This window comes from Berghia stephanieae, chromosome 1 (assembly GCF_034508935.2).
Source record: "Berghia stephanieae isolate SIO BIC M18660-M18661 chromosome 1, UCSD_Bste_1.3, whole genome shotgun sequence".
In the NCBI taxonomy this organism is placed as follows: Eukaryota; Metazoa; Mollusca; class Gastropoda; order Nudibranchia; family Aeolidiidae; genus Berghia; species Berghia stephanieae.
The window spans coordinates 43,959,768-43,974,825 of record NC_088360.1 but is presented as its reverse complement, the minus strand read 5'-3'; the positions used below and the strand labels follow the sequence as shown (position 1 = coordinate 43,974,825).

At 36.5% G+C, this 15,058-nt stretch overlaps 1 protein-coding gene across 5 annotated transcripts in view; it reads right to left on the bottom strand.

Annotated features, from left to right (window-relative positions):
* LOC144975431 (uncharacterized) overlaps nt 1-15,058 on the bottom strand; it is a 47,365-nt gene extending 32,307 nt beyond the window's left edge. For 4 of the 5 annotated variants that reach the window (XM_078919504.1, XM_078919521.1, XM_078919497.1 and 1 more), the window contains exons 1-2: nt 14,924-15,058; nt 4,438-5,919 (exon numbers count right to left, since the gene is read on the bottom strand). In XM_078919504.1, coding sequence (XP_078775630.1) covers nt 4,438-5,908 — 1,471 coding nt within the window. In that variant the 5' untranslated portion in view covers nt 5,909-5,919; nt 14,924-15,058. The remainder of the gene's footprint in view (nt 1-4,437; nt 5,920-14,923) is intronic. The other variant, XR_013645923.1, reaches the window with a different exon arrangement.

Sequence of the window (15,058 nt, the reverse complement as noted above, 5' to 3'; positions counted from 1 at the left end):
TTTGTTTGAAATAATTCTTTTCGGTAACTTTATCTTTTAATAAGCCAAGAATAGCAGTATCATCTGCATATTTCACTATAAAACAATTTTCAAAGGATGGTCTGCAGTCGTTGGTGTATAAGATGTACAGGATTGGGGAACTCACACAGCCTTGGGGACATCCGTTCGACAACGTTCTTTTGTTGGAGATATGTTCACCCAATTTTACACATTGCGGTCTATGGGTCAGAAACTCTTTATACCATTTAATAAGGTAGTTTGGAATATCCATACTGCACAACTTTTGAAGCAAAATATCTGTGTTCATGGCATTAAAAGCTGACGAAAAGTCGACAAACAGGATTCTGGCGTAATTCGAGGGCGTTTTGGTCAAGGTGTTTCGAGATCGAATTTGTGGCGGTTAATAGTGCGTCTTCAACACTGAGATGTTGGTGGTATGCAAATTGGTACGGATCTAGCAATTTCAGGTCATAACATTTTTGTAGGAGCTCAGATTTTAAAATTTTTTCTAAACATTTCATTACAAGCGATGTAAGCACCACTGGACGGAAGTCACTTAATACGGTCAGACAACGCTTTTTTGGAACTGGAACGACAATCAATGTTTTCCAAAGTACTGGCACTGATTGTTCATCGATTGACCTTTGAAAAAGTTTTGTATAAGGTATAGCCAGTTGTTGGTGACAGTTTTTCAAAATAGTTCCGGTAATGTTGTCTGGTCCTGGTGCTTTATGTTCTTTACATCTCCGGAAAAGGGAGCTTACAGTTTCTTCTTCAATATCTGGAGGTGGCTCATTGTTATTTGACAAACCGTTGTGAACAGGTGAGAGCCTGTCAAAACGACAGTAAAAATCATTTAATTTGTTGACATCAGTTTTCGTTTTTCCTTGTGGGAATGTTCGTTTCTTTTGGTCTACTCCTCCCATTTGCTTTATCATCTCCCATGCTTTCCTTGCGCAGCCCGATCTCAGTTGTCGCTCCATTTTATTTTTGTATTCAACCTTCTCTTCTTTTATTGTATTTCTGATCTCCTTTCCCTTTTCAAATTCTAGTTTAATGTCACCACTCATATAGGCAATTTTCTTTTCATTGAGTAAATATTTAAGTCGCTTTGTAAACCACGGGTTATTGTTAGGAAATATCTTAATTTCTTTTTTTTTCCACGCATAAATCCACACAAAATGCAATATAACATGTCAAAGTTTCGGTCCATTCATCAATACTGTCACCTTCTACCATTAATGTCTCCAACTGAGTACAGTCAAAACAGCCGTTCAGTCGTTGGATTGCCTCTTGAGTCCAGATATGGCGATATACTACAGTTGGTTTCTCACTCTTTAATTTAGAGATGTACGTCGGTACTAGGTGAATGGTATTATGATCAGATGTGGCTATCGGTTGTTTTTGTAAGGGGATATATTGTGTTTGAATATAGTACAGAGGAATGCCTCTTGGAAAACTTTGGTTTCATGTAACAGCCAGCGACAAAAAATGTTATATTTCACCAGGAAGGCTTTCTTAGGCATACTAAAATCATAGAAATGCATGATGATGCATTTGTTTATTCAAAATAGGCCATATCAATTTTGCTCTCGACCCCTTGCAAATAATTTTAAAAAGTAGTCCTTCAGAGTTTATCCCGGTTTTCATACCTTGAAATGGACAATAGGAACTGCTTGCTATCCTTTGTATAGGAGGCTAGTCTATCGCAAAGTACTTTCCACCAAATCTAACAGACTCAGCTACTCATTCACTGGGTGGACGTCCGGACAGAGGGGTCAGAAAAAATCTTGACAGCACTCGGGATTGATCTTGGTCCCTTTGCGTGTGAAGCAAGTGCTCTACCAACTGAGCTATTGGGACCCCCTGCAAGTAAGTAAATTTAAGTTAATTTGAGTGAAACCAATCCTCAGATGTCATCAAACTGGTCCCCATCTATTGGAATTTTTAAAAATAATTTAAATTTAAAAGATTCAATTTAAAGAGTAGCCAGAAAATCTTCTTCAGACCTAAATGGGCAAAACTATACTTTATCTGCCGTCCACTTATTTCTTTCAGTATTAAAAACTCTCTCTTTGTCCTTGTCTAATAAGCCACTCTAGCTAACAACACAGTGATATTGTCACTAGAAACATGGGTTGACCACTGCAGTATAGTTATACCATTGAAGGGTTAAGCTGAACTAGTGGTGCCCAGTGAGCTGGTGCTTATTTGCAAGGGGTTGAAAGCAAAGTTGATGCCGTGCCCACTACCTACTACTACTACACGTTAATGACTTAAGTAAAGCAAGTGAATGTAGCAGTTAGTAACTGATGTTATCAAGAGAAAGGCAAAACTGTGTTGAACACACTTTCATCACACATTCTTGATTCATTACTGAGTGATTAATCATCCGATACCATCTTGAGTACATAAAAATATGATCACGATCAATCCAGTCAGGGAAAAGAGAAGTACCAAAGAATAAGAAAAAAAAAATCACTGTTTAGGTTTCAGATCCAGACTCAAACTGATTTTCAATTTGACTATAATCTTTATCTAAGCTATGTTCTACAGGATCTTAATTTTCATGCTGCAATTATTAGAAAAGTTGTGCTCAACATTCTTTCTTGCTCTTTGTATAGAAGTCATGAGTTGACCCTGATTTTGTGTAATAATTTTTTTCCCTTTTGGGTATTCAAGATCGGTAGTAATTTTCAGTTTGATCAATGAGTATATAATATGAGTGTTAACTTAGTCGATTACCGCGAGTTTCTTTGCGAGTTAATCCCCTCCCACCGAGCGTTGGTACGGGAACAAAACAAAATTGCAAAATCATTGTTTACAACCGAAGCGATGGAAGAAACACTATAAAGAAAAAAAATCAGTGACCAAATGTTATTCGGCACTTAAATGTAAAAATTGTTGAAACAAGCCTGAATGCAAGAATAGTTTTCATGACAGGTTTAATCTAATTAATACTGGTTATATTGATAATTATGATAGAGTAAGTTCTGTCTTCAGTCGTTGTGAGATATTCATGTGGGATCATATTTACTTCATGTTTGAAATGAAATAGAACACTTGACTTGATAACTAGGTATGGAGTTTGAATTTATGTTGCTCAGTTGTATTTTACTTGTCTTTGTATGCTTCATTTGGATTTATAATATCATCGCTACTAGACTAATCATTTCAATTGACTTAAATAAAGGAATTGGCACCTGTCCTGTTATATCATAAATTGCATGGTGATAATAAAGACGATAAATGTTAATAATAATAATAATATTAATAATAATAATAATAATAACAATAATAGGAGGAGGAAGAAGAAGAAGAAGATTGAAAGAATGAAACAGTTTCTCCCATCCAACCAGCTTAAAGCAGTTGTCTGTGCTCTCATTCTTGCACGCCTCGACTATTGTAATTCGCTGTTGATGGGCCTTCCTGACAGGAAAGTTAACAAACTCCAAAAGGTACAATACATGGCGGCCAGAATGGTTCTGGGCATTAGTCCACATGAGAAAACAAGTGTAAAAACTATGCTCAGAACACTACACTGGCTGCCCATTCGAGCCAGAATCAAATACAAAATTGCCCTTTTTTCTTTCAACACACTAAATTCCCGATCCCCGAGCTGGCTACATTCAAGAACTTGTGGTCCCCTACTCCCCGATTTGCCAGCTTAGGTCATTAGAGATCCAGCTATTAAAAGTGCCAAAAACACGGCTTATTAATTTCGGCGATAGATCTTTCTTATAAAGCAGAACCCACCATTTGGAACTCGTTTCCTTTGTCAGTCAGGCTCTTGGGGAACGAAGACAATTTAAAAGAAAAATCTAAAGACTCATCTTTTCCAGAAATTTTTATCCTAGGCATTTTCTCATTGATGATTAAATTATACGCTTTATTTTTACTTCCATTTTGTTGAATGTCAATTTCATTTTGCAAAACTTGCATAGTTAGTGTGTGCGACTGTTGTGTGTGTCTGTTTGGCTCGGTACAAGTGTTTTTATGGTTTGATAAGTATATTGTAAAGCGCTTTGAGGCTTCAGCGTGTGGGTGCTATAAAAGAACACTTTATTATTATTATTATTATTATTATTATTATTATTATTATTATTATTATTATTATTTAATAATAATAATAATAATAATAATAATAATAATAATAATAAGAAGAAGAAGAAGAAGAAGAAGAAGAAGAAGAAGAAGAAGAAGAAGAAGAAGAAGAAGAAGAAGAAGAGGAAGAAGGAGGAGGAGGAGGAGGAGAAAAAGGAGGAAGGGGAGGAGGCAAAATTATATTTCAGCACACTGGCAGCGTAAATGTTCTCATTGGATGGGAAGAAAAATTAAAACAAAACAAAAAGCAAACTGATATAATTAGACTTTGAAAAGACCAAAGTTCAATCATGAATTAATAACAAAGAAAAAATGTACAAATTGCTAGATTACCTGTAAGATCAATCACAGCAGGGGTATCCATACTCGTTATGTTGTTTTGTAGCACAGGGGTGTCAGGTTTGGTTTTGATGTCTGCATCATTTCTTTGCATTCCCTGAAGAAGCTCATTTATCACAATTTGAATTCGATCAGATTTGTCAACATGAGCTTCTAGGAGAGCATATATTTCATTCCTGTCCCGGTCTGGAAAAACTTTGGCAACTTTTCTCATGTCACTAAATAATGGATCACTGGCTAGAACAGGGTCGTCTGCCAGAGTGCTTTTCTTTTTCAACATGACCGGCCTTTCTTTTTCCTCATTTTCTGCTCTACCAACTCTTCTTAATCCCATTTCTTTTATCGTTCTTTCAACTCTATCTCCTACATTTTCTATTGATTCTAAAAAAGCATACACCAAATCAGCATCTGCTGTTGGAAATTGTTTTACTATAAGCTCAACATCCTCAGTGATATTTTTGGTGGGCATTTGTAAGTCATCTTTCCCTGTTGCGGTAGCTTCTAAAAGGTTTGTTGTAACTATATCTAATCTATTTACATTGTCTCTGTTTTCCAACAATTTATTATAAATGGTATTGAAATTTACACATGGGATGATAGATGAAATTATTTTTGCATCTCTTGCTATGGATGGTGTCTTTTTCACACAAGGTAGACATGCATTATTATTTTTTTCCTTTGAGTTGTCTGGTACTGATTTTTGTACACCCTCAGTTTCTAATGAATCATCAAGCATGATTATATTTTCCACATTCTTGCTCTTGGCAGATGCAGTTCCATCCAAATGTTTTAGAGTAGATTCCTCATGATCTGGCGAATTCGTAGATTCAGCTTCGAGATCTTGAGAATCGTTTAACAAAGTGTATTCTTGAGTGTTACTTGTATATGTCAACTTGTGAACAGAACAAAGATCATCTTTTTTTAAATCATCACATGACTGTTCTTCATTTTCATTTCCATGTAGAGTGACACTGTCATTTGTAGTATTTCCTGACCGTTTAAATATTTGTGAATTACAATTCTTTGTGCAAGATATCATTTCATTGTTTGACCCCTTGGAAATATTGTTTTTTTGGTCTTGACAACCATTTTCTACATTAAGAACCAATTTGCTTTTCTCCACTGGGGAGATTTCTGAATTTGCTTTGGTTAGATTGAGGACCTCTGTGTCTTCTGGAGTAATATCCTCAAATATGTCATCTGAAACAGATGTCGCTCGTTTCTTTAAGCCATCATCAAGATTATCTGAAAGACTCTGCTTATTTCCATCTAAAATAGAATTATTTCCAAGATGTAGCTTTTCATCATCACCACTTGCTAGTGTATATTCTTGAGTTTCATTTGAGAAAACAGATACAGGACTAGTCTCATCAGTAAGTTTTCTCTTTTTGCGTGGAATAATGTCAGCATCAAGATCGAGTGAGTGACTGTTATGAGTATTGTCATTAAGATCAGTAGAATCCATTTTGCAAAAATCTGAAAAAGAAAACAAAACAGATTACCACATTTAAATTTCTATTAAGCAAGAACTGTAAAGAACGATGAGCACAAAAAGCTCTGATAAATTTCCGAAAAAAAAGATTAGAAACCAAATTTGTTTTAATCTCAAGACTGTGAGTAGTGCTCTTACCAAATTCAACAGCAGCCGTTCAATCTGGTTAAGGGGATATATTGTGTTTGAATATAGTACAGAATAATGCGTCTTGGAAAACTTTGGTTTCATGTAACAGCCAGCGACAAAAAATGTTATATTTCACCAGGAAGGCTTTCTTAGGCATACTAAAATCATAGAAATGCTTGATGATGCATTTGTTTATTCAAAATAGGTCATATCAACTTTGCTCTTGACCCGTTGCAAGTAATTAAAAGAGGTAGTCCTTCAGAGTCATTGGACCCATGGAGCAGGAGTTTATCCAAAAAAAAAAAAAAAAAATATTTGGGCAAAACTCTACTTTATCTGCCGTCCACTTATTTTTTTCAGTATTAACCCCCCCCCCCCCCCTCAAATCTCTCTTTGTCCTTGCCTAATAATCCACTCTAGCTAACAACAAAGTGAGATGCACCAGAAACGGGTTGACCACTGTAGTATAGTTATACCATTGAAGGGTTAAGCTGAACTGGTGGTGCCCAGTGAGCTGGTGTTTATTTGCAAGGGGTTGAAAGCAAAGTTGAAGCCGTGCCCACTACCTACTACTACTACACACTACCTACTACTACTACACGTACTGATGACTTAAGTAAAGCAAGTGAATGTAGCAGTTAGTAACTGATGTTATCAAGAGAAAGGCAAAACTGTGTTGAACACACTTTCATCACAAATTCTTGATTCATTACTGAGTGATTAATCATCCGATACCATCTTGAGTACATAAAAATATGATCACGATCAATCCAGTCAGGGAAAAGAGAAGTACCAAAGAATAAGAAAAAAAAATCACTGTTTAGGTTTCAGATCCAGACTCAAACTGATTTTCAATTTGACTATAATCTTTATCTAAGCTATGTTCTACAGGATCTTACATTTCATGCAGCAATTATTGGAAATGTTGTGCTCAACATTCTTTCTTGCTCTTTGTATAGAAGTCATGAGTTGACCCTGATTTGGTAAATTAATTTTTTTCCTTTTGGGTATTCAAGATCGGTAGTAATTTTCAGTTTGATCAATGAGTATATAATATGAGTGTTAACTTAGTCGATTACCGCAAGTTTCTTTGCGAGCGTTGGCACGGGAACAAAACGAAACTGCGAAATCATTGTTTACAACCGAAGCGATGGAAGAAACACTATAAAGAAAAAAATCAGTGACCAAATGTTATTCGGCACTTAAATGTAAAAATTGTTGAAACAAGCCTGAATGCAAGAATAGTTTTCATGACATAATTAATACTGGTTATAATGATAATAGAATAAGTTCTGTCTTCAGTTGTTGTGAGATATCCATGTGAGATCATATTTACTTCATGTTTGAAATGAAATAGAACATTTGACTTGATAACTAGGTATGGGGTTTGAATTTATGTTGCTCAGTTGTGTTTTATTTGTGGTTTTGTAATATCATTGCTGCTAATAATTTCAATTGACTTAAATAAAGGAATAGGCACTTGTCCTGTTATAACAGAAATTGCATGGTGATAATAAAGATAATAATAATAATAATAATAATAATAATAATAATAATAATAATAATAATAATAATAATAATAATAATAATAATAATAATAATAATAATAATAATAATAATAATAATAAATAATAATAATAATAATAGGAGGAGGAGGAGGAGGAGGAGGAGGAGGAGGAGGAGGAGGAGGAGGAGGAGGAGGAGGAGGAGGAGGAGGAGGAGAAGAAGAAGAAAAAGAAGAAGAACGTGAGCTTTTATATAGCGCAATATCCACTAAACGTGTTCAAAACGCTTTACAATGGGTCCCTAGTCAACAGCAACACTTAACATGCAGAACAAGACATGACGCCTGTGTTAGGCGGTATAATAATTTTTTTTCTCGGACACAGACAATGTTGTTAACAGCCAGGTACTCAGGCTATGAGAGTATACATGCCTTCCCGCCTCCTCTCATTTTCTCTTTTCTCTCTCTCTCTCTCATTTCCTCTTTTTGCCTCAGACTGTGCCAGGTGCTAAAATGTCAACTGTCACATAGGATGGAGCGATAAGTTAACATTAGTACTTTCATTTTCTCTTTCTCTCTCTCATTTTCTCAGATTCACTCCTCTATCTCCATCTCTCTCTCTCTCTCTCTCTCTCTCTCTCTCTCTCTCTCTCTCTCTCTCTCTCTCTCCCTCTATCTTATTTCCTATTTTTGCAACAGACCATGCCAGTTGGTAAATTATCAAAATGGACTGATGTAGTTGCACAAATCCTTTAAGCAATTTGTTCATTTATTATGACGATGTGCAGTAGATTTTCCTTTAAAACAAAGGAAATCCAACTTTCTTTTCTTTTTTTTTTTTAAATCTATTGGACATTATCTATACTGGCAGGGATTTGCCACTTTGTTCTTCTGTTTAATTTTTCTGATGAATCTGAAGTTTGGTTCCTAAAACAAAAGAAATTTTTGTTTAGATATGATTTTAACTTGTTTTGGTTTTCTTGTAAAGACTTATGAAAATTAAAAACAATTGCCAAAGAATGTAAATTCAAACCCTTCCACAATGATTGGAAGAAAGTGATGAGATTCAAGATTTGTGCAAATCAAGGCTCTACTGAATTCACCTCATGTACGTGAAGAGTTTTAATTTGACTCCATGGTAATTGATGAACCGTCAACTACCATGGACTCAATCCTTGGCAATTGACACTTCCTAAAGTTTAAGCAGAAGTCAAATTATCTAAATATGCCATATGACATCATTAAAGTTGGTTAAGAAGTCAGATTAGCTTAATTTCAGATCTGACCTCGTAACATCTCAACAAGAAATGGCCGATGAGAACCGAATCAATGAGCTTAACATTTAAGGCCTTAAATTTTAACGTGAACAACAGTTGTGAAGAATGAAAAACAAAACAAAAAGTGGCAATTCAGACTCAAGTCTGAATAGTCTCCTGTGGCTTTTCGAACTCAAACTCCAATGTGCATGTACATACAGAGAGGAGGACAACACATTGTGGGCAATAGGGAGGGGGTGAAACTTATAAAGAAATAGAAGAGTTCAGAAGAAATTCTGTTTTGCCCATATCACACTGACTCAGCTCATACCCCTACTTTGGACTGTAGAAGGATTGTTGCCTGTCTCATATTTTTGATCTGATTTTGTTTGGACATCGTGCTATGTTGTTAAAAAAAACTTTTCATTTATATCACAGTTACTTTGACTGACCTTAGATACTTTTGAAGAGTTTTACCTCTTTTCTTTTTAATTTCTAACTGGACTTCTAATGGATCAATGATTTTGTCTTTCTCGTCAAATAAAGCGGGTTTAGACTACCTGTTGATAGTTACTAAAATCGATAATATGTTTGCAATAATTTTATGTAATTATCAAGAATTTTTTTTTTTTTAAAAAAGCAAACAAAACCTGCCACGGGAGACTATTCAGATTGAGTCCAGGTAATCTGTTAATTGCACAGGCACACTGGAATTTGAGTCTGAATAGCCTCGGGAGACTATTCAGACTCGAGTCCCAATAGCTGCAAAGAAGGAGCAAAGAACATTGAAATGTGCATGTTTTTGAAATGGAGATAGGTTTTTGCATAAATATTTAATAATAATAATAGTAATGCTGAAAACATATAAAGCACTATAACTACGAGACACCAGACTCTAAGCGCTTAAATTACAAATCACTTTGGCTGAAACATACTCATTCACACACACACACACACAAACACACACACACACACACACTCACACACAACACAAACCAGACACCTGTCTTGCTTCTCATATCATCTACAAAATTCGAAACAGATATGTTTTAAGCAAAACGTTCAAAAATAGACGAAGATTCTTTTTCATGAATGCTCTGTGGTAAGGCGTTCCAAACAGAGGGTCCGAAATGAGAAAAAGATCTTATTTTTGGTGTTTGGTGGAATTACTTGCTGAATGTAAGGGGCAGGGTTTTGAGTATCTTTCAATTAGTTCCGAAAGGTAGGAAGGGGCAGTACTTTCAAGACAACGATACACTAAAACACAAGCTTTGAATTGAATCGGTTTCTCAACAGACAGCCAGTGCAGGTCATGAAGCAGAGGTCTGGCAGAATCGCACATGCACTTCATGAATACTAGTCTGGCAGCGCTGTTTTGGACAATCTGAATACGTCTCAGATTATATTGCAAAACGCCAAACAACAGAGCATTACAATAATCCAATTTTGATAGTAAGAGGGACACAATCAGGTGTTTGGTCACATCCTCAGATATGAACCGTCTAATGGAAGAAATCTTTTTTAGTTGGAAAAAGAAAGATCTAACCAAATTATTAACCCAATGCTCCATCGACAGTCTAAGAATGTGCCAAGGTTTTTCACTTTGTCAACAATTTGAATGGAAACATCCCCCAGCTTCAAATCTGTTTCACTTTTCCAATTCCTGTTCCTCACATACAGCACCTCCGTCTTATCATCATTCAGTTTCAGTCTGTTCTCATTCATCATTTTCTTAACACTTTGGATAAAATTCTTACTAATGGCTGATACTTCTTGTAAATTTCCCGCATTGGAGATGTAGTACAATTGCGTATCATCAGCGTATTGATGGTAAAACAAACTGAAACTTCTGATGATTTTAGACAGAGGGCCAACGTACACAACAAAAAGAATGGGTCCAAGTACTAAACCCTGGGAAACCCCACAACCATAAATGATTTCCTCAGATCTATATTCATCCACCGTAATAATCTGTTTATGATTAAACAAATATGACCTAAACCAAACAAGCACTGCACCAGACACGCCATATGTAATTTCAAGACGTTTGAGGAGAAGATTGTGATTGATAGTATCAAAAGCAGACGACAGGTCAAGTAAATTCAGCAAAGAACATGAACCTAGAGAGAAGACTCGACAACTAGACCAGAAGGCACTCTACTACATGGGCTGGATTCTATGCCCATTGACGAAATTGTGACTCTAGCCAGGAACAGACGTGCTTGGTCCCAATATGTGAATTCCCTGTGGCTGTGACACTTTTATGCTGCTGTAGCATAGCACCTTATAGGTGCCGTACTAATGTACAATGCAACTCATACATACAACAACCCTAACAAGTGCTGTTTCCATTGAATGATGTTGTCTGAAATTTTTTATCAAGACAATTATTTTTAAGATGAGATAGTAATTGTCAAAACAGGCTGTTCCAAGACTTTAGAGAGAAAAGGAAGATTAGAGACAGGGAGATAGTTTTTTAAGTTCTCTTTATCTAGATCAGGTTTTTTCAAAAGGGATTTGACATGAGCAACTTTGTAAATGTCTGGTACAGCACCTGACTGCAATGAATTATTAACAATACATGTAAATGGTGTTAAAATTAGATCAATGCATTTTTTTTTAGCATGGCAGTATTTAAGGGGTCTAAATCACAACTTTTAGTTGGAGACGACGTAATGCAGTCACATAAGTCAGCTTCAGTGATCTTTGAAAAATTTGTCAATGAATCACCATGAAACTTGTCAAATGTTGTTTGGGTCGATTCAGATGAGAGTTCTTTCCTGATGGTATCAGTTTTTTCTTTAAAATATTGTCCAAAGCTAGTTGGTAGATCTGCACGATCGATTAAAGATGGGAGAGCTGCTTACGTCTGTTGTCCCAGCAGTTCCTTGGTCAAGGCAAAGAATTGCCTGAACATCTGACGTTTTTCAGGCTGTCTTCATAATATTTCTTTTTATCTTTTTAGCCTCCTAGCTAATCCAGTCAATTTCTATTTCTCTTTGAAGTGAAGAATTCCAAGTTTGTGAGGAGACTTGTCTTCAACTTCAAGTAGGCCTAAGGAAATTTCACTCTAGAACAGAAGTCAAGGCACAACTGATGGGCTAAATCTGTGTCACAGTTCTCCCATTCACCTGCGTGACCGCTAGTTATTGTTTGTGAGCAGCAGGCTAAAACCATGGCTTGGTTAAATTGAGACATTTCTGGTGTTTATTTACAGAATTTGATAAATCAAACACTAAAATAAAAGGCAATGAACGCTCTATCATTTGGTATAATCCCCGTTTTTATCTTTAAATTCATTTAGGATATATTATTGTAATGGAAAGATAGCTTAATGTTAGTAGGCAAGAAAATTAAGCCGTGTATTGTCTCCAAGACTAGTGGATCACAGTGTTTCAGGGGAGTCCCCTTTCGTTTTTTCACTTAGCTGGAGCCACTTTCAGGCTGATTCCTATGCCTATGCCTATAGCCTATAGTCCTATGCAGTAATCTTGGGGTTTTTTTAAGGTAAATAATTGCAGACTGACTATTTTCACTGTACAGTGATAATAGCCTGACAGACTATTTTCACCGTATGTATTAGCCAATCAGAAGCCAGGATACTAACTGTGACGTATGTGCCTCTGCATCCAGACTATTAGAATTCGACCCGACATCATTTTCTTCCTGCGTGCAGACCAGTTTAAAAAAAAGAAAAAGTTTGCCGAGAACAATGGAGGCCTCCCGAAAGCTCCTCGTTATAGCATTTCTTTCAATTTATATTTTCACTTTGGACCTTTTGTCAGACGTTTATTTATTCAATTTGTCATCATATAGAACAGACCTTGATAGATTTGTGAAAGCTAAAAATTTCCTAATTTGACCATTGTTTTGATTCTCGGCCGCCATTTTGATTTGTGAGGTATTGAAAGGCAGTACAAAGCAGACCTGGGGTTGTTTTTTTTTTTTTTTTTTTCTATTAGGGGTATTTAAAGGTACTAGGTTGTATTTTTTCTTAGGAGCGAATATTTGGCATGATGAGTTTTCGGAAGGCCTCCCAAAGCTATAATAATACAGGCGGGATGGCAGATTCAGAATTGGTTACAGTTACCGATGAAGCTTTCTAATTTCATGGCGGCGATGGGGTCTCGAACCCGCGACCTTTCTGGTACAACAACAACACTTGGCCGGGGAGGGCGTGGCTCTATGAGTATGAGTTATTCACAACTCGAGAAATAGTGCTTTCAATCTCTATGTCTATCTTGAGCCGCTACCCCCGACTTCTTAATGTCATGGGTTCAACACAGACAAACGCCGCGAAGTTTGTAAGCTACCAAGATACCATTATCACAGTATGGTGAAAATAGTGTGTATCGTGCACCAAGATATTACCGTACGGTGAAAATAAGTCTCCCACACTATTAACACCGTAAAGTGAATATAGCCTTCCACACCGTTATAGTGAATATAGTCTCCCACACTATTATCACCGTACACTGAATATACCCTTCCACACTATTATCACCATACGGTGAATAGTGTGTCCGGCTATTTTGACAATACGGTGAAAATCGTCCACCAAGATATTACTGTACGGTGAAAATAGTCTCCCTTACTATAATCACCAAGATATTACCGTACGGTGAAAATAGTCGCCCCCACTATTATCACCGTACAGTGAATATAGCCTTCCAGACCATTTTTACAGTACGGTGAAAATAGTGTGTCAGTGTCAGGCTATTTTCACTGTACGATGAAAATCGTCCACCAAAAAATTATGGGACGGTGAAAAGTCTACCACTCTATTATCACCGCACGGTGAAAATCATCCACCAAGATAATACCGCACGGTGAAAAAAGTCTCCCACACTATTATCACCGTACGGTAAAAATTGTCCACCAAGATATTACGGGACGGTGAAAAAAGTCTCCCACACTATTATCACCGTACGGTGAAAATCGTCCACCAAGATATTACCGTACGATGAAAAAAGTCTCCCATACTATTATCACCTATCCTATTATCACCTATCACCTCATGCTGAAAATCGTCCACCATAATATTACGGGACGGAGAAAAAAGCCTCCCACACTATCATCACCGTACGGTGAATATAGCTTTCCACACCATTATAATGAATATAGTCTCCCGCACTATTATCACTGTACACTGAATATAGCCTTCCACACCATTGTCACCGTACGGTGAAAATAGTGTGTCAGGCTATTTTCACCGTACGGCGAAAATCGTCCACCAAGATATTACCGTACGGTGATAAAAGTCTCCCACACTATTATCACCGTAAGCTGAAAATCGTCCACCAAATTATTACGGGACGGTGAAAAGTCTCCCACACTATTATCACCGTACGCTGAAAATCGTCCACCAAAATATTACGGGACGGTGAAAAGTCTACCACACTATAATCACCGTACGGTGAAAATGAAAATCGTCCACATAGATATTACTCGTACGGTGAAAAAAGTCTCCCACACTATTATCACCGTACGGTGAAAATCGTCCACCAAAATTTTACAGGGCGGTGAAAAAAGTCTCCCACTCTATTATCACCGTACGGTAAAAATCGTCCACCAAGATATTACCGTACGATGAAAAAAGTCTCCCATACTATTATCACCTATCACCTTATGCTGAAAATCGTCCACCATAATTATAATATTTATTACGGGACGGAGAAAAAAGTCTCCCACACTATCATCACCGTACGGTGAAAATCGTCCACCAAGATATTACCGTACGGTGAAAATAGCCTTACAGACTATTTTTACCCTACGGTGAAAATAGCGGCTTCTAAATAATTGAATAACTCTGCTTCTATATAACCTAGAGACTAGAGACAAAATTCAAACGGTTTTATCAATGGGATGATATACTGCATCATAGTTTAGTAAACCAGATTTTATACTGTCATTTGAAAATGAGTTTTCATTTAAGTGCAGAGTCAGTAAGTCCTGACTAGAAAGAAAAAGTCTAGAAATAGAGTAATGAAATTAGAAAGTGTAAGTATGTAAGAGTAAGAGTAAGAGTAAGAAAGATAATTTTTTCTCTAAGGTTTTAAGTTAAAGTTAAATTAAAACAAAACAAAAGCATCGACTTACACAATAGGCGATATCTTGGGTTCCTTCGCAACAAGAATTATTATACAGTCTCATACATTTCTATGTAAACAACCCTTTCCCATGTTTTGTTGTCTTCTTGAAAGCAGGGGACTTGGATTGGCAGATTACTAGTGC